The sequence below is a fragment of the Syngnathoides biaculeatus genome, chromosome 9, assembly GCF_019802595.1.
Source record: "Syngnathoides biaculeatus isolate LvHL_M chromosome 9, ASM1980259v1, whole genome shotgun sequence".
Lineage (NCBI taxonomy): Eukaryota > Metazoa > Chordata > Actinopteri > Syngnathiformes > Syngnathidae > Syngnathoides > Syngnathoides biaculeatus.
In genome coordinates this window covers 25,383,427-25,405,147 of record NC_084648.1, presented here as the reverse complement: position 1 = coordinate 25,405,147, position 21,721 = coordinate 25,383,427, and the positions used below count along the sequence as shown (strand labels likewise).

At 41.6% G+C, this 21,721-nt stretch overlaps 1 protein-coding gene across 1 annotated transcript in view; it reads right to left on the bottom strand.

Annotated features, from left to right (window-relative positions):
• Positions 1–21,721, bottom strand: part of LOC133506098 (VPS10 domain-containing receptor SorCS1) — a 221,651-nt gene that overhangs the window by 128,457 nt on the left and 71,473 nt on the right. The window contains exon 3 of the mRNA XM_061829867.1: positions 10,131–10,230. Within this exon, the coding sequence (XP_061685851.1) occupies positions 10,131–10,230 (100 nt within the window). The remainder of the gene's footprint in view (positions 1–10,130; positions 10,231–21,721) is intronic.

Here is a 21,721-nt window from a genome sequence, read left to right as displayed (position 1 = left end):
AACCAGGACAGCCCCACAACATCCAGAGCCTTTACGATCTCCAGGCGAATATCATCCACCCCCGGGGCCCTGCCACCAAGGAGCTTTTTAACCACCTTGGTGACCTCAACCCCAGAGATAAAAGAGCCCGCCTCAGAGAACCCAGACTCAGCTTCCTCCTGGGAAGGTGTGTGTCTTGGAAGTATTCTCCCCAGCGACTCACACCATCCCGAGTTGAGGTCAGCAGTGCCCCATCCCCACTAATACAGAGTGTTGACGGTGCACTGCTTGCCCCTCCTGAGACACTGGACGGTGGACCAGAATTTCCGTCCTGAAATCAAGCTGTCACCTTATCGTGGTGGGGGGGTTTGTGTATCTCGATGATCCTAGGAGTTAAGTCTTCTGGGCCTTCACGCCCCTGGTAGAGTCACCCATGGCAAAATGGTCCTAGGTGAGGTGCCAGACAAAGTATAACTCTAAAACCCCTATGACGAGTAAAAATGTTAGATCTTTGATTCCTTGCCCGGACGCGGGTGACTGGGGCCCCCCTCTGGAGCCAGGCCTGGAGGTGGGGCTCGAAGGCAAGCGCCTTGTGGTCGGGCCTGCACCCATGGGGCTCGGCCAGGCACAGCTTTAAAGAGAAACATAGTTCCCCCTTCTCATGGGCTCACCACCTGTGACAGGGGCCATAGGGGTCGGGTGCGATGTGAGCTGGGCGGTGGCCAAAGGCGGAGACCTTGCCGATTCGATACCTGGCTCCAGAAACTAGCTCTAGAGAAACATTTGTCTTCATCGATTCTCAGCAAAAATGTATTGCACATTCACAAAGTCCCCAGAAAAACCCGAGCACACAGTGGAAAATCCCGAGAGAATGTGTGACGCCCGAATAGGAGCCTCAAACATGGCACACAATGAGAACTTATGACTGCACATATGAGAATGACGATGAATTTTCCGATAATTCGGGCAACGAACATGATTCTGAAGGGTTTCATGAAGATTGTGAAGAATATGAAGGATATAAAGGTGTTAAAGGACAGAACACAAGTTGAAATGCAGATGAATCAGCTGGCAAGGAAGATGCCTATCTAGCACCAGCAGGAGTCAGACCTGGGGAGGAAAAAATACTTTGTGTTGGAAACACTGACTGCTGAGCATTTATGAAGTTGTTGTTGTTGTTTGTTTTTTTTTTTTTTTTTGGCCATAACCTGATAAATAGAAATGGTTTTGGAATTGTGAATGAATATACAGTATGACGTTTTTGACCACAGAAGCGCAGCAACAGAAGACATCTTGGGTTCTGATCGGTGGTGAGGTATGGGGTGTTCTTCCCAATCACATCCTTCAGGTCTCACTGTTATTGCCCACGTGGGTATTGAAGTCCCCCAGAAGAATGATGGAGCCCCCTTGAGGGAACACTCTCGAGCCACTCTCTGCAAGGACTCCAATAAGGGTGGGTACTCTGAACTGTTCTTTGGTGCATAGGCATAAACAACACTCAGGACCCGTCCTTCCAACCGAAGGTGGAGTGAGGCTACTCTCTCATTCACCGGGGTAGACTCCAACATACGGGCGCAGAGTCAGGTGCAATAAGTATACCCACATCTGCTTGGAGACTCTCCCCATGGGGAACTCCAGAGTGGAATAGAGTCCAACCCCTATCAAGAGGACTCGTACCAGAGGCCAAGCAGCATTGAGGAGAGTCTGACTATATATAGTTGGAACTTCTCGACCTCAAGCACCAGCTCAGGCTCCTTCCCTGCAAGCAAGGGCCATTCCATTTAGTACCTATCAATGTTTCCAACCAGTTTAGCAGTATATTGTGATCTACCGTATCAAAAGCTGCACTGAGATACAACAAGACCAAAACTGACACCTTTTCCGAGTCAGTATTCAATCTTACATCATTTAGCACTTTGATAAGAGCAGGTTCTGTACTATGATAAGTTCGGAAACCTGATTGAAATTTGTCAAAAAGTCCATTTAAAATCAAGAAATTGCTGAGTTGATGAAAAATAACTTTCTCAAGAATCTTGGGCTTAACAAGAGATTAGAGATGAGTCTACAGCTCGCTAACATGGAACTGTCCAGTGCTGATTTTCTTTTTTTTTAGAAGAGACTCAACAGCTGCTACTTTAAAAGGCCACTGTCATGAAATGCATGATTTTTAGTATGTTTTTAATGCAAAAATGGCAGCCGACATGGACCCATCTGTTTTCTCACCACAAAACCTGATTTTTATGTATACAGCTTTTTGTAACTACTGCCGTGAAAATCCTCTCGAGGGATTTGTTTTCGAGAAGAAGCAGGAAGTGACGTACATGGCAGGCCCGCCCTCAAGTGGACTAGTTTGTTTCTATTAGTTTTAGGAGGTAGCTCGTTCTTCCTTCGTGTTAGCCAAAATGCCAGTTTGTTGCATTGCTGGACATTGCTTGAACACTCGGGAGGATGGATTTACCCTTCATAAGTTTGCAAGAGACCCGGTTTGTTGTGAAAAATGGATTGCACTGGTGCAGAGGATGAGAGCTTTGTGGGTTCTAAATGACAGGTAGGTGTGTATGCAGCTACTAAAAAAAAAAAATAATAGTTTGGGGTGGACCACATAATTGGTCTCTCATAACGTAACAAAAGATCCGCGTACATATCACAGGCGTCCTAAATGTGTTGATGTGTGGGTCAGACAGCGTCGGGCTTGCTGGCGATGGCTGCTGTGTCGGGCTTGCGGACGGCAGTGGCTCTGAACAATGCTGCAGACAATGCTGAACTCAGCCGCGTGCGACTACAACACCGTATAGTGTCCCAGCTCTACGGTGTTATTCATCGCGGACGGCGGCGGCTATGAACAACGCCCTAAAGCAGCCCAGCTCGGCTCCGTGATACACCACCTTGGTGCCGAAAATGAGCCACACTGGCCAAGGTGCCGTGTCCGCCTTTCACAGCTTCGGCAAAGGCTGTGCGTTGGGCTTGCGGATGTCGGTGGCTCTGAAGAACGCTGGCGACAATGCCTCACTCAGCAGTCTTATTCGAAAAGTGCTTGCGTGTCAGAAGGGGCATGTTCGTCTCCCATAGTAGGGTCCACTGCGTGTGTTCATTGGCGAATGTCCGGGGTAACGTCACAGGCAAGGGATGCAGCCAATATGGCGACCACTTGGATGTCGTAGAATGACACTTCTGCAACTTTGCGCATGGATAACGCGCTCTCTGCACATATTTATTTTTTCGTACTGACATTAAAGTAAATAATGTTTTGTGTTTTTTTTATCACAATATCTATTTTAGAATGTTTATAGAGATGACACTTGACCTTTAAGAGCTTTAAGAAACTTACCAGACTGAAGTGAGCAATTAACAAACTGTTGCAAATCAGTTAGCACTGATGTCACAATAGCGATTGGCGATCTAATCCCTGGGTACAGAAACTAACACTTGGGACATGGAATTTCACCTCTCTGGCAATGTAGAAGCCTGTACTTGTGCGTGAGAGATAGTCGGAGTCACCTCTATGCATCGCTTGGGCTCTGGTCCCAGTCTTCTCGAGAAGCATTGGACTCTGTTCCACTCTGGATTTGCCCACAATGAGAGGCATCAAGTAGGTGTGGGTATATTTATTGCACCCCACCTAGGTACCTGGACATGAGGGTTTATCCCGGTGGATGAACGGGTATTCTCCCTCCGCCTTTCCTGACATTTGTGAACTATGCACCAAACAGCAGTTCAGAGTACCCACCCTTTTTGGAGTCCTTAGAGGGAGTGCTGAAGAGTGGTCTCCCTAGGGACTCCATCATTCTGCTGGGGGACATGAATGTTCAGATGGGCAATGACAGTGAGACCTGGAAGGGCGTGATTGTGAAAAATGGGACTTCCCGATTTGAATCCAAGTGGTTTTGTGTTCCTGGACTTCTGTGCTCATAACGGATTATGTATAATGTACACCATGTTCAGGCGTAAGAGTGTCCACATGTACACTTGGCCCCAGGACCCACTAGGTCACAGTTCAATAATTGACTTTGCGGTCGTGTCATTGGACTTGCGGCAGCATGTCTTGGACACTCGCGTAAAGACAGGGTTGTTCACCCGACCAGTGTACATGTGTTTTGTGGACTTAAAGTTGACGGTGTCACTTGGGGAGTCCTGTGGAGGGAAATCGTAAAATAATGCAGCCCTACGGGGACACAAGCCAGTGCACTCTGTAGGCCGGTCCCAAGCGTGGATGAATGCAGAGGAATGCATCAGGAAGGGCATCCGTCTTAAAACTTTGCCAAACAAATATGAGCGGTCATCTAAAGAATCCTAAACCGTATCAGTCGTGGCCTGGGAAACAAGGTTTTCCCCCGGCACCGTTAAACTGCAGGGTGTCGGTGGAAATTCAGCTACTGTCGGTCGGAGGCAAAGAAGCGGAGGAAAGCAATTTCTTCAGCAGAAGAAGAAGAGGAATGCAGATGTAAGGACTATGAGAGGAAAAGCCAAGCAGTTGGTTCACATGATGATTAAGAGATTGATATATTGTGCATCCAAGAGAGGAGGTGGAAAGGTAGTGAGGCTAGAAGTTTAGGAGCAAAGTTTAAATTATTTCACCATAGAGTACATGGGAACAGAAATGGAGTAGATGTTATCTTAAAAGAAGAGCTGACTAAGAATGTCTTGGAGGTGAAAAGAGTATCAGATCGAGTGATGAGCTGAAACTTGCAACTGAATAATGTATAAGATTTGCGGTTATACAGGTTGGTAGGATGTGACCAAAAGTTGAAAGAGAAATTCTGGAAGGAACTAGATGAAATAGTTCTGAGCATCCCAGACACGGAGAGAGTTGTGATTGGTGTAGATTGTAATGGACATGTCGGTGAAGGAAACAGGGGTGATGAACAAGTGATGGGTTAAGTACGGCATCCGGGAAAGGAACTTGAGGGACAGATGGTGGTGGACTTTGCAAAAGGACAGGAAATGGCAGTAGTGTATACATTTTTCCAGAAGAGGCAGGAACATAGGGTGACCTACAAGAAGAGAGGTAGAAGCACCCAGGTGGATTATATTTTGTGCTGACGATGTAACTTGAAGGATGTTACTGAATGTAAGGTAGTGGTAGGGTAGAGTGTAGCTCGACAGCATCGGATGGTGGTGTGTAGGATGACTCTGGTGTTAGAGAGGAAGATTAAAAAGACAAAGGTAAACAAGAGAACCATGTGGTGGAAGCCGAGAAAGGAAGAATGTTGTGCGGCCTTTCGGAAAGAGGTGAGAAAAGCTCTTGATGGACAGGGGGACCTCCTGGATGACTGGACTACTCCAGCTAAGGTGATCAGTGAGAAAGGGAAGAGAGTACTTGATGTGTCGTCTGGTCGATAAGGGGAGAAGGAGACTGAGTGGTGGAGCCTCAAAATACAGGGAGTCATACTAGGAAAGTGATTGGCGATGAAGTGAGACAATGAGAGGACTGAGGAGAGGCAAAAGGAATAGATTGAGATGCAACGTAGGGCAAAGGTCGAGGTGGCGAACGCTAAACAAGAGGGATATGATGACATGTATACCAGGTTGGACACGAAAGAAAGACAAAAAGATCTGAATAGAGATGGGAAGAATGTGCAGCAGGTAAGGGTGATTAAGGATGGAGAAGGTAATGTGTTGACAGGTGCCAGTAGAGTGCTAAATACTGTAGATGGAAAGAATACGTTGAGAAGTTGATGAATGAAGAAAATGAGACAGAAGAAAGAGTACAAAAGGAGAGTGTGATGGACCAGGAAGTGGCCATGATGAGTAAGGGGGAAGTTGAAGGGATTAAAGAGGAGGAAAAATTAAAAGGCAGTTAGTCCTGATGACATACATGTGGAGGTACTGAACCAATTTAGAGAAGTGTATGAGGAGTTTTTGACCCACTTGTCCAACAGAACACTAGAAGATGCCTGAAGAAGGAGGCGGGGGTGTGTGGTAGTTTCCATTTTCTAAGAACAAAGGCAAATTGCAGAGCTTTGGGAACTATAGAGAAATAAAGTTGATGAGCTCACAATGAAGTTATGGAAAGAGTAGTGGATGCTAGACTCAGGACAGAAGTAAGTATTTGCAAGCAACATGGGTTCATGCCTAAAAAAGGGGACCACAGAATATTTGCCTTGAGGATACTTGTGGAAAAGTGCAGAGGAGGTCAGAAGGAGCTAGATTGTTCTTTTTTTCAAATTTGTTAAACTTGTCAGCCAACACTATAATTATTATGGGAGGATGTTATTATATAAAATAAATATAAGCAAATAGATTGCCCGAATCTTAAAAATAGCACTCAGCCACAATGTTCTTATACATTAAAACAGAATGGAAAACTTTGGTCTCATTGACATTTGGAGGGTGATTAACTTCATAAAAAAGAGCATACACTTCTTTTCTTGTCATTTACACTGGCCTTTCTCAAGAATAGATTTGTTTCTTTCAAAGAACGCAGCTGCTCAAAAAATTACTCCCAAAATACATCCAATAATTATCAGTGATCTTGCACCAGTTTCTCTAAAGTCTCTAAAAGTCGAATCATATTTAGGACCAACACCAATATGGCACTTCAACACATCCCTATTGAAGGACCCATATTTTGATTCTTTTGTGAAGAAGGAAAGGTATGAGTTTCTGAAATTCAATGACTCACCAACTTTATCTCAATCTCTGTTGAAAAGCTGTTTGAGAGGAAGAACAAACAAGAACAAAACTTAAAAAATGGAATTAATTAAAATTATATTAAACACCTCACAGGTACGCAGGTAATCCAACAGATATAATTAAAGATCATTGACAGATCGACAGATGGATCGGTGCAGCATCTGCAGTGATGCAGACTTTGTATCGGTCCGGTGTGGTAAAGAGGGAGCTAAGTCAAAAGGCGAAGCTCTCAATTTACCAGTAGATCTATGTTCCTACAATCACCGATGGGCATGAGCTGTGGGTCGTGACCGAAAGAACAAAATCCCGGATACAAGCGGCCGAAATGAGTTTCCTCCGCAGAGTGTCCGGGCTCTCCCTTAGAGATCGGGTGAGAAGCACGGTCATCCGGGAGGAGTTCAGTTTCCTGTCGCTACTCCTCCGCATTGAGTGGAGCCAGATGAGGTGGCTGGGCATCTGATGCCCGGATGCCTCCCAGACGCCTCCCTGCTGAGCTGTTCCGGGCATGTCCCACCGGAAAGAGACCCCGAGGACGACCCAGGACACATTGGAGAGACTATGTCTCTCGGCTGACTTGGGAACTCCTCAGGATCCCTCCGGAAGAGCTGGAAAAAGTGGCTTGGGAAAGGGAAGTCCTGGTATCCCTGCTGAAGCTACTTCCCCCACGACCCGACCTGGAAAAGCATTAGACAATGGATGGATGGATGGACAACTTCAGTGCAACAAACAAAGTCATTAATTACACTATTCAAGATTCAAACGGCAACTGTAAACAGTCATAGGTAGATTTCTTTTTTAAAGTTTTTATTGCAATTTATATACATCTCCGAACAACCCAGATCAAAAAGTAATTGAAACATTTATCAAGGATCTAAACATTCCTCAATTAAATGTACACACTAAAGACAGCCTTGATGCTCCTTTAACCATCACATAATTATATAACGCATTAATCTAAAAATATAAAATATGGGCAGCATGGTGGCGCAGCTCTAGAGCTTTCGCTTCACAATTCTGAGGACCGGGGTTCAATTACAATATTTTATCAAGTGGTTGCATCACAATGAGGAGTGCGATTCTTGGCTAGAATTGGAGCAAATAGACAGCAACAACATTAAACTCTCAAAACTCCCAAAACTTTTCCACTAGTCTTAACACCAAATGTTTTAAGAATCCAATAATCGCATCCACCTTAACAGCTTTATGGCAAAGTCATGTACAGGATCTCAATTAGCTCCCAGTATGTGCACCCCAATCAGGCATCATCGAGATTTTGAAATTAACAATATACAATAATTCCTTGTTTTTCACAGTTATTTGGGACCAGCACCGCCAGCGAAAAGTAAAAAAGAGCCACGTAGTTGGGGATCTCCATTTATGTGAGTACTGGAACATTTAAAGTATGTAAACAGTATCTGTACTTTTCATATTTGCGTATTTCGTTTACATTGACTGACAAGGAGCTGACTGAAGATTACCTTACCCCTCCTAAAGATCAAAGTATGCAGTCTTCACTGGTTCGATTGTCACCATCTCACTTCTTACTTCTACAGAACCACTGTGGAGAGCATCCTCACATAGTGCATCACAGTGTGGTATGCTGGATGCACAGCAGCGGACAGAAAAGCTCTGCAAAGTGTGATCAACAGTGCCCAGAAGATCACTGGTTGCTCTCTGGCCTCCCTAGAGAACATTGCCAACTTCCGCTATCACAGCAGAGCCACTAATAATGTAATAGACTCTTCATATCCTGGTCACTACTTGTTTAACCTGCTGCCCTCTGGCAGGCGGTACAGGTCCCACAAAACATGGACAACGAGATTCAAGGAGAGTTTTTTCCCCAGAGCCATCAATTCCTTGAACTCAAAACCACTGAATATAACAGTACTGTAATGTAATATTATGCAACTGCACATTTGTGCATTTATTTATTTATGTATTTATTTATTTTAGCAATTCACTGTGCCTTGGTGTTAATCTGTTGTCCAAGATGTTCTTCTATTTGTATTCTATTTTAGTGTACCCTGCACTTTGTTGAGAAGCACTCATCATTTCATTGTATGCACAGCATATAATGACAATAAACGCTTTTTATTTTGTTTGATTTATTTACCCGTTCACAGTTCCTGTTATAGACAGTGCAATAACAGTTTAAAGTGACGAATCGTGCGATAGTCTCTAAAACATATTACTAATACTAAGATTGATTTGACCATTTGTTGGTGTACCAACAATAACACAAGGCAGAAAATAGTAAATTTGCTGATCAAGAAATTAGTGACTTAACTGCCAGAGGGAAAAAAACGTTTCCGACGGAAGGAGTTGAAAGAGCTGGTGGCAAGATTGTGTAGAGTTTGCATGATCTCCCCATGGCTGTATGGATCCTGTAAGGTTGGCATCAGGAAGGGCACCGGGCTATAAAACCTCTGCTCCAATTTCTCAATGTGGCTATTTCACCAGCCATAGGGAGCAAGTCCCGCCGAACTTAAAACAGATGATTGGCTTTCCAATTCCACTCTATACCCACAACATTTCTGATTGCTGATCAAATTAATGTGTTGTCTTGGTTTTCTATGCCTTTTTGCACTTCCCTTTCTTCATGTGTTGAATAATTTTCCCAGTCTCATTTCACATTTTTACACACAACTTGAGTTTGTATCATATTTACTGACATTTTTAGGTCTCTAGCACATTTGGAAGTATATTTAGCGAGGAAAATGGTGATATGTTAAAGTGCGACTGTCATGAAATGGATGATTTTGGATATATTATTATTGAAAAACCCACAGCCAATATGGTCCTATGTGTTTTTTCACCACAAAACATGATTTTGACGCATACATCTTTTTGTAACTCCCGCCATGAAAATCCTCTCGATGGATTTGGTTTCGAGAAGAAGCAGGAAGTGACATATAGGACAGCGGCGCCCCCTAGTAAACTTGTTTGTTTCCGTTAGTTTTATATCCAGGAAGGGAGCTCGTTGTTCCTTCGTGTAAGCAAAAATGCTGGCTCATTGCATTGCTGGACAGTGCTTGAACACTCGGGAGAATGGAATTACCCTTCATAAGTTTGAAAGAGACCATGTTCGTTGTGAAAAATGGATTGCACGGGTGCAAAGGATGAGAGCTTTGTGGGTTCCAAAGAACAGGTAGGTGTGTATACAGCTACTAAAAAGATAATAGTTTTGGGCGGACCATGTAATCGGTCTCTCTCATAACGTAAAAAAAGTTTCGTGAATGAAATGTGTCGATGTGCGCATTGCCCAGCCAACAATATCTCACTCACCCTCGTCTCAATGGTGTTCATTGTGTACTGCGGTGGCTGTGAACAACCCTCTAAAAGCAGCACGCCTCAGCTCCATTATATGCCACCACGGCGCCGAAAATCAGCCACATCGGCTGAGACGCCAATATCTATTTTAGAATGTTTATAGGGATGACAGTCCCACTTTAAATACTTATTTCAGCTGATGTAGTTACAGTGCTTCAGCAAAGGATATAAAAAATGAATAGTATTACCTTTCGTTTGTTGTTTGGGCTCACGTACAAATAACTGAGTACTGTCTTTGCTCCAAATTTGTCATTCAGTTTCTGGTATGTTGCTCCATAGTCAGTTGACCTGAAATTTGATCAGAAAGCTCTGGTGAACATTTGAAAAATGACTTGTTTGTGCCCTTGACAGAAGGGTCAGGCATGGGTAAGAGCACCGATATAATTAAGGCACTACTGACCTAAACACACAAACATGAAATCCCACGGGAGTGCAGCGGCCACATTATAATAACCAAAGTAGTCCCTTTACTTCTGTCATTTTCCATTTTTTTATTATATACAAAAAAAGTATGACCTTCATTTGAGATTTGAAGGGTTTTCACCTAAATTATGAAAATGATTCTTGTGAAAAATTGAAATGACACACGCGTGACATTTGAGCACAGCTATAGAAGGGTTAAAAATGCATGCAAATGTTGTCTTTATCTCACATTCATGACATGGGTCTCCTTGAGCAAAACAATTTGGAAACTGACCATGTCAGATGTCAGTATATCTCATGAAGGATAACTGATGAGATAGTAGTAATAGCTGTGTTGCATTCAGGACACTAATTGACCAAGCATTTGTCAGTTTTTTGCGCATGCTTCACTGCATTCTGGGATACTCCACTACAGTGCACGAGTTATTGTAGAGCAATCTTTTGTCACAGTGAGTCTGAGCAGAACCTTAAAATCTATTCTAAAACTGACTGGAAACTCGTGTAGACTTTAGAATTGGAGTTATATGCTCTGACCGCTTTGTTCTGGTTAAAACCCGAGCTGCAGCATTCTGAACGAAATGCAGCTGTTTAATCCTCTTTTTGGGGAGCACAGTCTGAAGACCATTACAATAGTCAAGTCTACTTGAGATAAAAGCATGCATGAGCTTTTCCTGGTCTGCTTGACACATACGACCCATCACTCTAGATAAATTATTCAGATGGTAAAAGACAGCTTTAGTAATTGATTGGATATGACTGTTGAAGATCAGGGTGCAATCTATCAGAACACGAAGATTTCAGACATGGTCTTTGCTTTATAAAGATACTGAGTCCATGTATTTATGAACAGCAATCCTTTTTTTCTTTATTGCTACAAACAATTATCTCAGTTTTGTTGTGGTTTAATTGAAGGAAATTTCGGCTCATCTAGTTGTTTCTCTGCTTTAAAAATTGGTACACCTCAATTGAACTATAATCATCTGGAGACATTGCTGCATACCCTGTAACTGTGTGTCATCTGGATAGCTATGACAGTCAAAAGTTAAGTTCTGGAAAATTTGACCCCATGATAGCATATACAAGCTGAAGAGGTGGGGTCTGAGAACTGACCCTTGATGCACCCCACATCATTTCCATTGTTGAGAGTGAGCACTTCCAATGATTACAAATTAGTTTCTTTCCTCCAGGTAGGACCTGAAATATTTTTCATTTTCCATTTAGTCCTACCCACGTTTCCAACCTGTTTAGCAGTATATTGTGATCTACGTTATCAAATGCCACACTGAGATCCAACAAGACCAAAACTGACAACTTTACTGAGTCTGTATTCAACCTTATATCATTTAGCACTTTGATAAGAGCAGATTCTGTACTGTGATAGTTTTGGAAAGTTGAATGAAGTTTGTCATTTAAATTCAAGAAATTCCTGAGGTGATTTATTCTTCGTGGTCTGATATTTATTGCCATGGTTGTTGTGATTAAATTGACTGTTGATGCTCCCACTTTGACAGTTGACACAATCCTGTACCACACAAGATGTGACAGCCATGATTAGTTTTTATACAATTTCCTCTATTTCTCATACTTTTACCTTCTATTGCTAGAATATTTGTTATCAATATGTCCTCCATGTTGACCAGTTGCAAAATCATTCAAACTGCTGTTTGTTCTATCAGGCCGCATGCAACTGCAAGTCCATACATTGTGCCTGCTCCACACGCAAATGCATCTTCACTTTTTCTTCACGTGTTGGCTCCTTTTTTTAGTCTGCAATACAATCATGTAGATTTGGTCAAACAATTATATTGTCTGGGTTGAAAGAGGTTTTCCTTTTTCCTACGTCAATGTTATACACCTTTTTTCACTCAAGGTCATATTTAATCTAGTAATAAGTTGTGTTGAAGTATTTACTGTATTACCACAAAGACACATTTTTTTATTAAACATTCAGGTGACATTAACATCATAAAACAATCTTGAAATAGGTTGATAAAACAGTCTACATAATAACAGTACGATTCATGTGAAAAAAAATTACAGTAATCCCTAATTTTTCACAGTTAATAGGGACCAGAACCCCCCTGGAATGTGAAAAACTGCAAAGTAGGAACCATCCTTTGCTGGCCAAAAAGCCTCGTCCTCAAGGGGGCAAATCACAATGCAGGGTCCAACAAGGAGAAATGTGCCCTGGAGAACATCCCAGTAGGTACCACAGTGCTTGTGCCATTTGCTGCACAAAGTGGTTGATTCCTCCTGCTGGATCCCTAAAAGGATAAAGGTGCACTCAGAGTCACCACTTCTCGGCCGTCGCGGTGGAAGATTTCACTGGGGCACAACGCTGAGGTGGTATTGTAACTACAGAATCAAAAAATGTTATCGCTTAAAAAAAAGTCATCATGAACACAGCACTTCGATACAGTACATATGCGAGACAATCAACAGCTTGGATAAGGCAATGCACAAAACAAGGATATGGGTGAGGCAAGGGAAGTTGCTGTGTGCCCCAAATCAGCTCGCAGGATAAAGTCATTCGTGTTCTCATTGGTCATTGTGACGCCGGAAACCTTGTATCAATGTCTTTTCACAATATCCCGATCTAGCCTTATTTTGTTTGTTTTTTTCTTAATAAAAAACCCATGAATCACTGAAGCCGCATAAAGGAAGCGCGAAGTAGCGAGGGTAATGGATTAATATTGTGTAATATTGTGTGATAGGTGGATTAATTATATGTGTGAAATATTTTTTTTAAGACATGATAAGCATAAGGGTCTGGGATATGATAGACGGTTGTTCTTTTGAGCCTAAAAGAGTTTGGAAATTTGATAGTTCATTCGGTTGTTTTGCAGGCAGTGTTTTATAGTGTCTGTAAACAGACTGATGAGGGTCAGCAGGTGACCCACAGTTATGTTGACCTCTAATTTCTTCCAAATACCTTTTAAAGTATCACACAAATGTGAATTACTCAAGGATATAACTTGAGTAACACAAGATTCCCAAGAATGATGGAGCAATGATTGAAACAGATCAGATTTTTTCCATAAACATTTTCTCAATTTTATTGTCTTTATCTGATATAGATGTGTACCTGATGGTTCTGTCCAAAATGTCTATCCAGTGACACCACCTGTAGAGCGATGGTGAAGATCACCCCAGTGAAGACTGTATACCTTGATATTTAGGAGTGGTAAGGTAATATTTAGTCAGCTCCTTGTCACAGTCAATGGATGTAAATGGATAAGCTTGGGTCAGCTCATCAGCAGTCATATCTAGAGTGGTCTCCTCATCATCGTCAGGAGTCAGATCTGGAGGTCAGTTCTGACATGGCTGCAGGAAAGCCCGAGTATCCAGCTTGTTTATATGTCAGCAGCCAGGGACAGGAAAGCCCGAGTAGCCTCCTCAGCGCCGCAAATGGTCAGATTCAGGAAAACCTGAGTAGTCTCTTCAGAGTCATAACCTGCCGGGGTAAGGCTAGCTTGGGTAGCCTCTTCATCACAGTCAGACTTCTTAGGACTGGAATCTTTAATGACAGAATCATTTCAGGAAGTTTGAATACTTGTAGGGATTCTCATGTGCAGCATTTTCACAGAACACTCTCTAGGCTATCCTCTCATAGTGAAGGACTGCCACGCAATTGTTCAATGTTGCTGATTGGGTCCAGGACATGTGCTGGTTTAAGCAGGGGAACCTTCCGTGTCATGCATGATTTCAAACCATGACGTCTTTGTGTATTACCAAGTCATTTTGGAAACGGTGGTCCCAGGTCTTTTCAGGTCATTGACCAAGTCCTGTCGTGTAGTCTCAGGCTGATTCCTCACCTTTCTCAGGATCACTGAGACCCTACGAGGTGATATCTTGCATGGGGCTCCACACCGATTGAGATTGACCGTGATGTTTAGCTTCTTCCATTTTTAAATGATTACTCCAACAGTGGAAGTTTTTCACCCAGCTGCTTGGCAATTCCTCCATAGCCCTTTCAAACCATGTGGAGTTGAACAATTTTGTCTCTGGTGTCTTTGGACAGCTCTTTGGTCTTGGCCATGTTACAATTTTGAGTCTTACTCATTGTATGGGGTGGACAGGTGTCTCTATGCAGCTAACGACCTCACACAGGAGCACCTGATTCAGGATAATACATGGAGTGGAGGTAGACTTTTAAAGGTGGACTAACAGGTCTTTGAGGGTCAGAATTCTAGCTGATAAAGAGGTGTTCAAATACTTATTTGCAGCTGTATCACACAAATAAATTGTTTAAAAAATCATACATTGTGATTTTTGGATTTTTCTTTTTAGATTATCTCTCTCACAGTGGACATGCACCTACGATGAAAATTTCAGACCCCTACTTGATTTCAAAGTGGGAGAACTTGCAATATAGAAGGGTGTTAAAATACTTATTTTCTTCACTGTATCTGTATGATGAGAGTAATCCTAAATTTTTTATCATACATGAAGTAAGGGTGTAGTCGGGGGTGGGGTTATGGAAGACCACTCAGTCAGAGGTAGGCTGAGGATGTTAAAAATACCTCACATTGACTATTGAATAATATAGAAAGATTGATTGAGATCACATTGATCTTCACATTTCCCTTGCTCCTTCTCTTTTTATAATTGTGTTTTAACATTGAAAAACCACTCCCCATATGATCTTGACTTCCAAATGATGGAAATATCTGTGCATGGTTGAGATGAATCTAAAGTTTTCCTGAACACTTGTGAGATAATGTGATTCAAGACACACCAATCATTGGAATTCAGCATACCTAATTCTTCTGGATTTGTGTTTTCATCATCTTTATCCTTCTTGTGTAAATTAAGCTCTGCTGTTTCATGATAACATCTGTGACCCCAGGTACAATGGTTTCCGATAGGGTTTGGAATCCAACTCCATTGTAGTGTATCTGCTGGAGGTTATTCAACCCTTGATTTTCCCGTGGCGCCAAGGCATGAACCCTGGATAATAGAAATGCAGGTTTCTTTAAATGAATATCAAGGGTGGTAGAACACGTCTCTGCCTCGGAAACTCCCTTTTGGAGTGTCAAATGGATTCAGAGTGTTGCCACCTCCCATCCGCATCTGTCTTTTAATAAGAGCCTTGAGACGGAAACGGTGGTCTTGTGGGGAGTACAATGCTGATATAAGAAACCACCATGAGAATACATCTGGGTTGTAACAAAGGCCACGGTGAGATTTTCAGATGTTTTTTTTTTTTTTATTTGTCCGTAATGAGATATGCAGACATGTTTTTAAATATTGTAACTTGTGACAGATTTATGATTCAGAGTGTTGCCACCTCCCATCTGAATCTCTGTTATGATAAGATCCTTGAGATGGAAACAATGGTCTTGTGGGACTATAATACTGATCTGTTAAGGCCACCATGAGAATAAGACTGATGGGAAGCAAGCTGCCTTTCGCACCATCCCACTGTGTGACCCCTAACACTTCACTGCGGACCACAAGAGGCCCTTACAAGCACTATTGACATAGGACAGAGTCACAAACCTAGTCGCAGGTATGACTGAAAATGATATTTTTTCTTGACTAGATGACAACCCATCATTGTCCTTCCTACAGACACACCCAAACACAATGTCACGGCCTAACAATGCCAGGAAACATGACCTTACATTGTTTTCAATGGCTGTGACGTCATGTTGTTCTCTTTGGATGGTACTCCTTGTCGACAGATGCAACGTCAGCTGGCACATGTCCCTACATGTGATGTCAACAAACACATGCACTGGCTGCGTGACACATGATTACCTCAGTGTTCCCCAACTTCGGGCCCGCGGGCCGCATACTGCCTCTCTGAACAATATCAGAGAGTATTTTTTTTTATTTTTTATCTGTGTATTTGTATTTGATAATAAAGTTGGGCTTTTCCAATAAAATGTTCCTTAGTTCTGAACTATTTTCATTATTAACTATTACTTAGGAACTATTACATCGACACATATAACGTAACATTTGTTCAACCATTCTCTGGTCTGTGCCCTTATCTGACAACCCCCAGAAAAAAATCCTAAACCTGCCCCTCTCAAAGAGAATCATGGCAAAAAGGTAGGTAAGAGAAAAATTGATTCAGAATGCAGGGTATTTAACCCAAGTGGACAAGCGATTATTATTTTTTGTCTAATGCAAAGAAAAGGCTGTCCGTCTCATCTGTCAAGAGGCAGTGACGGTATTCAAAGAATACAATCTGTGGATCTATTAATCCCATTACCAAGACAAGTATGATACAGTAGCTTGCAAGGCCAAATGCAAGCAGACAAACTGTCAAAGCTAAAAAGCGGAATGTTAGCTCAGCAAAATACATTTGTACGCCAACATCAGCGGAACCAGTCATCTGTTCAGGTTAGCTTTAGCGTTGCTCAACTGATAGAAAGCAGCGGTAAACCTTTCACTGATCTAGAGTTTGTCAAGAAATGCATGAATGATGTCACAGAGGAGGTGCGTCCTGAGAAGAAAGACGTATTTAAAACCGCGAGTCTATCAGTGAGTAACACAATGGAGGATATTTTCAGAAAAGTGACCAAACTATGGAAGAGTTAGACCTGGACAGGTCAAAGATGAGCTCACTTTTCTGACTTCAATGAGTCATTCTGAGCATATATAAATATAATCGAAATAAGATCTGCCGAGATAAAATCCATCACCACAACCATACTGGGAGTGGTACTGGTTGTGCTGTGTAGGTACCGTATAATTGGGTTCAGTTTCTCAGCCAGCTTGCTTTGTGGATTTCACAGGGCAGTTGATGAGCGAGAGCTACAAACAGCTATGTCTGCAAGCCTACTGGAACCAACAATAGAATTATAAGGAAGGAACACAGTAACTTTGAGAGACTGTTTGTATGAGTCATTTGAAGAAAAGATTCTGCTCCAACAAATAAGCTAAAATTGAACCTGTTCAGATTTTGCACAGCACAACAGAAAATGTATGTTCCTTTTTTCTGTAAAAACCCAGAGGGTTATTTGATTATTATTTATTTCATAAGTAGTGTAATTTGTTTCCAGGCTTTTTTCTGTGAAGAATCCAGAAAAGGTTATTTTTAATTTTGTTTGGGTTTCTGGAAAACAATACATTTTTACTTTTAGGTACTCCTGCAGTCACACTTTTTCTGCTACAAACTGACCCTGGCCTCACATCAGAGAAGCAAAACATTACGTGGCCTCACAGGAAAATTTTTTCGGACCACTGTAATAAATCCCTTTTAGATCGAAGGCAAATATGACATAATATGCAATAAATCCTGGACTGCGGGGTGGCATTAGGTCTCTGCGGCCCTCAGTCGGTGGCCAGTTGTCGGGGCACTTCAATGGGGCATGGGGAACACCCTGGTTCTCTCAGTGTCTGACGTGTTCCGTCCATCGGGCTGCTCTCAGGTAGACACTTTGGCCCAATTCAGCGCCTCGAATGGTTGTGTGTTGTCCTCACGCTCAGTGGTGCGGTCACAGCAATCACAGAACACTTATGTCAATTTTTGTGTATGTAAAACCGTGTCCATTCCCTTGGGTGTGAATGCAGGCACACACCCCTGGGACTGGGACTTTCACTGTGTGCAGGAGCACTCATTTATGGCAACAAATAACTCATAAATATGTGAACTGCTTGTATCCCCTCAATTATCCTCTTATCCTGTAGACTTTTAGAATTTACATCTTCAGTCCCACAATACTTAAATTGTACAGCCAGGTTTGTGACCCTTGTGCTGAATACTTCTTCTACTGTCCCTGTTTTGTTCTATCTTGTCCTGTCCTTCCCTCACAAGGTGTAGCAGTACATGATGTGTAATGATTTACTTTTCTAGTTCTTTTACAAGTCGTGCTTTGTATTTTGTCTTTTTTTTTCTCTCCCGTTTGTTCTGTTCAACTGATCCACTCTGATTCTCAATAAACTTAAATTGTAAAATCAAGAAATGACAGCAGAAGCTTTAAAACTCCACTGTTGCATCGTAAAACTTGTGCCATAAAAGAGATACGGGTCCTCCATTCTGCTTGACTTAAAACCCGAAAAGGACCAAAAAAAAATGTAAAAAGAAAAATAATAAAAAATTTGCTTGGAAGAATATGGTTGAGGTTAAGAGGAAAGTGGAAAATGATTAATAAGAGTCTGGGGAGGTTCATACAGCTTTGCAAATATTCATTTATAATCGGAAAAGTATATGGCGACGACTTAACGGATTTCACCTATTGAGGATACAGAGGGGGCTAGTCCGGAATCTAACACCAGGGATAAATGATGGATGACTATATAACTTTTTGGTTTGGCGTGTTCTCTCCTGTTTTCTCCCAGATCCCCAAAGCGTGAGTGGTAGACTGAATGAAGAATCAAAATTGCCCGTTGATGTTAATGTGTGTGTGATCAGTGCTTTCAATGTGCCCAGCAATTGTCTGGCGAACAGTTCATGTTGTACACGCCTCTTGCCCAAAGATACCTGGGTAAGGCTCCAGCACCTGTATGAGGTTAGATGGGAACAGAAAATGGGTGGATGGATAGATTTATTGGTCGGAGTATTTTTTTTTTCACTTTTACTTGAGTATTGAGTCTTTTTACTCTGTTACAAATATCTACATGCCGCTCCATACTTTTATTAATCAATTATTACGTGTGCAATCTATTTTTAGATTTGGACTTCCACTTCTACATTGAGTGTTTACACTAAAGCAATGTTCCCACTAGTGTCGTAAGACTCCTGTTCACCAAACAAATGGCACAAGGCAGACATGACTTAAAAAAAAGCCTTCATGGGTCAATTAAAGCAACTTATAGAGGAAGGGGGAGAAATCAGATGCAAAACTTATTAAACTTGTCATTATAAATGCCTTTAAAAAGAACAGACTTGTTTTCCAGTATGGTGCTGCAATTGGCCACACTTCAATTTTAATGCCTGCTTCTTACATGGAAAAAAAAATTGCATTTGTATCTCAAACGCTCACAAACTCACGCATGCATGTGTGCACCATTTTATCCATACGTCTGGTGGGTAAATAGCTTTTCCATTCAATCATTTCAGTAAATAAAGCAAATTCTGTCAGGTCCTAAGCATTTGTAGTTGGTTTTAAGCACAAACATTTGTGTCAGGTGTGAATGGACTCCCAGTGAACATGAGTCGTGATTGGTTACTCCTGAACACTGTTGTTTCCAGTTTATAAGAGGGAGTGTATTCTTGTCCAAACAGATCTACATATTTTTTTCATTTTTATCTAACCTTTATTTAACCAGGTAAAAGTCCAGCTAAGACAGAATATCTGTTTCAATGGTGACCTGAGTAAGAAGGCAGCCAGTTAACCATCAAGTCCAAGTCAATCACATACAACATAATATCTGTTGTTTTTCCCTCCCCTTGTAAAAAGATGAATTCACGATTAAATAAATCACGTCTACGAATTCTAGGTCACACTAATGATGAATTAGGTGATAGAATTACTTTTCATATTCTAAATTCTTTTACATCACAAAACCCTATCATTTGAACAGGAGTGTTTATTTCCATTGCAGCGTTTTTCCTTTTTTTAAAAAAATCTTTGCATGGTGATTCTATTGTGCTGTTTCATGAGTAAAACTAAAAGACAAATTTGAATACAACCAATTATCCATCCATCAATTTTCTGACCAACTTATCCTTACAAGGGTCGCGGGATACAACCATTTATTGAAGCCAAATTTACATGTATTTATTTTCCAATTTTTTTACTAAGGCGGCATAGTTGTGCAGCTGTATAATTTTGGCCTCACAGTTCCGAGGACCCGGGTTCAATCCGAGCTCTCCCAGCTGTGTCGCCATGCCGCCACTATTGAATATTTGAGTAGATATTTTTTTTTTTTGAGTGCTTTCTTACCCTTACACAAGTAATTGTATATCATATTATTATCACAGTCACAGTAACAGTAATAGTAGCAAGTAAGAGTTCAATATTGGTCTGAGTGGAGGGGGAAAAAAAAAAAGGTTTGGCAAATCTAGAAATTTGGTGTTCTCTGTCCTAGTTTCTATAGCTGTTTGCAGCTATTCTTGCATTGTGTGGATGTTATTGTATTCCCTGCATAAAGGCATCACTTAACCAACTTATAACCACTGCTATTGCCCCGACAAATTCAAAATTGGCACAAATATATCCATTATTGGCACAACAGAGTAATGACAGTGATATTCTTGACCACGATGATGACGTTATGACTTGTCTTCCAGATCTGTTCTCTGATCCAGAAGATTACAAGTAATTAGTGCTATAATTTCCTCCGAGTGTAAGCCGAAAGGGTGATCTAATCGATGATTTAAGGATTTGAGCAAATGTAAGATAAACAGGAGGATAATGAAGAAATAATTGTAAATAGTATTAAGTAACTGCTTCTGCCTGCAATGAAGAAATGCTTTGCTCTGCTCCAATTCAGTTACTGTCTCTGCCTGCAATGAAGAAATGCTTTGCTCTGCTCCAATTCAGTTTCTGTTTCTGCCTGCAATGAAGAAATGCTTTGCCCTGCTCCAATTCAGTTACTATTTCTGCCTGCAATGAAGAATGTTTTGCTCTGTTCTAGAAAACGTGGGAGCAAATGTAGGATAAACAGGGGGGAAATGTAGGAATAATTGTAATCATAATTATCATCCATTTGCTTCCAATCAAGAAATGCTTTGCTCTGCCCTACATAACGTGGCAGCCTCCTACCAGGAGACAGCAAGAACAAAAACATCTAATCATCAGAACTGTTAGAACTGCTGCCTGTTAAAGAAATGATGACCACACATGTATTCAGCAATCTTCCACACATGCACACGCACGTGAACAAACATTTACACCTTGTTTCAAACTGTTTTGCTTGTCGTCTCCTTTTTGTAACATCCATGTAAATAAGGGGCGTCTCAAAACTAAATAAATAGGGGTGCCGAGGAGAGGATAATCAGAGAGTGCAGTGGTGAATTGTACGAGACAGTTCCTCTCCTCTCTCTTCGCGAGACTTGAACTGGTGTCTTTGCTTCCTTTTTTGTCCTGTTTAATGAATGTCTGATTGGTGAACCTGACAGGCTCGAAAGAAAAGTGTAATATTGCCCCTGTAACTTCACTCGGTTGTGTGGTTTTCTCCTTTTTGAAAAGACATTCCGTTTCAGAAGGGGTGCGTTTGTCTCCCATAGTTAAGGTGCACCGCGTGTTTTCATTGGCGAATGTCCGGATCCAATTTGGCAACCACTTGGATATCCTAGAATTACACTTCTACAACTTTGCGCATGCATGACAGGCTCTCTGCTCACATTTATTTTTTTGTATAGACATTGAAGTGAATAATGTTATATATATTTTTCATTACAATATCTATTTTAAAATGTTTATAGGGATGACACTTGGGCTTTAAATACCCAGGA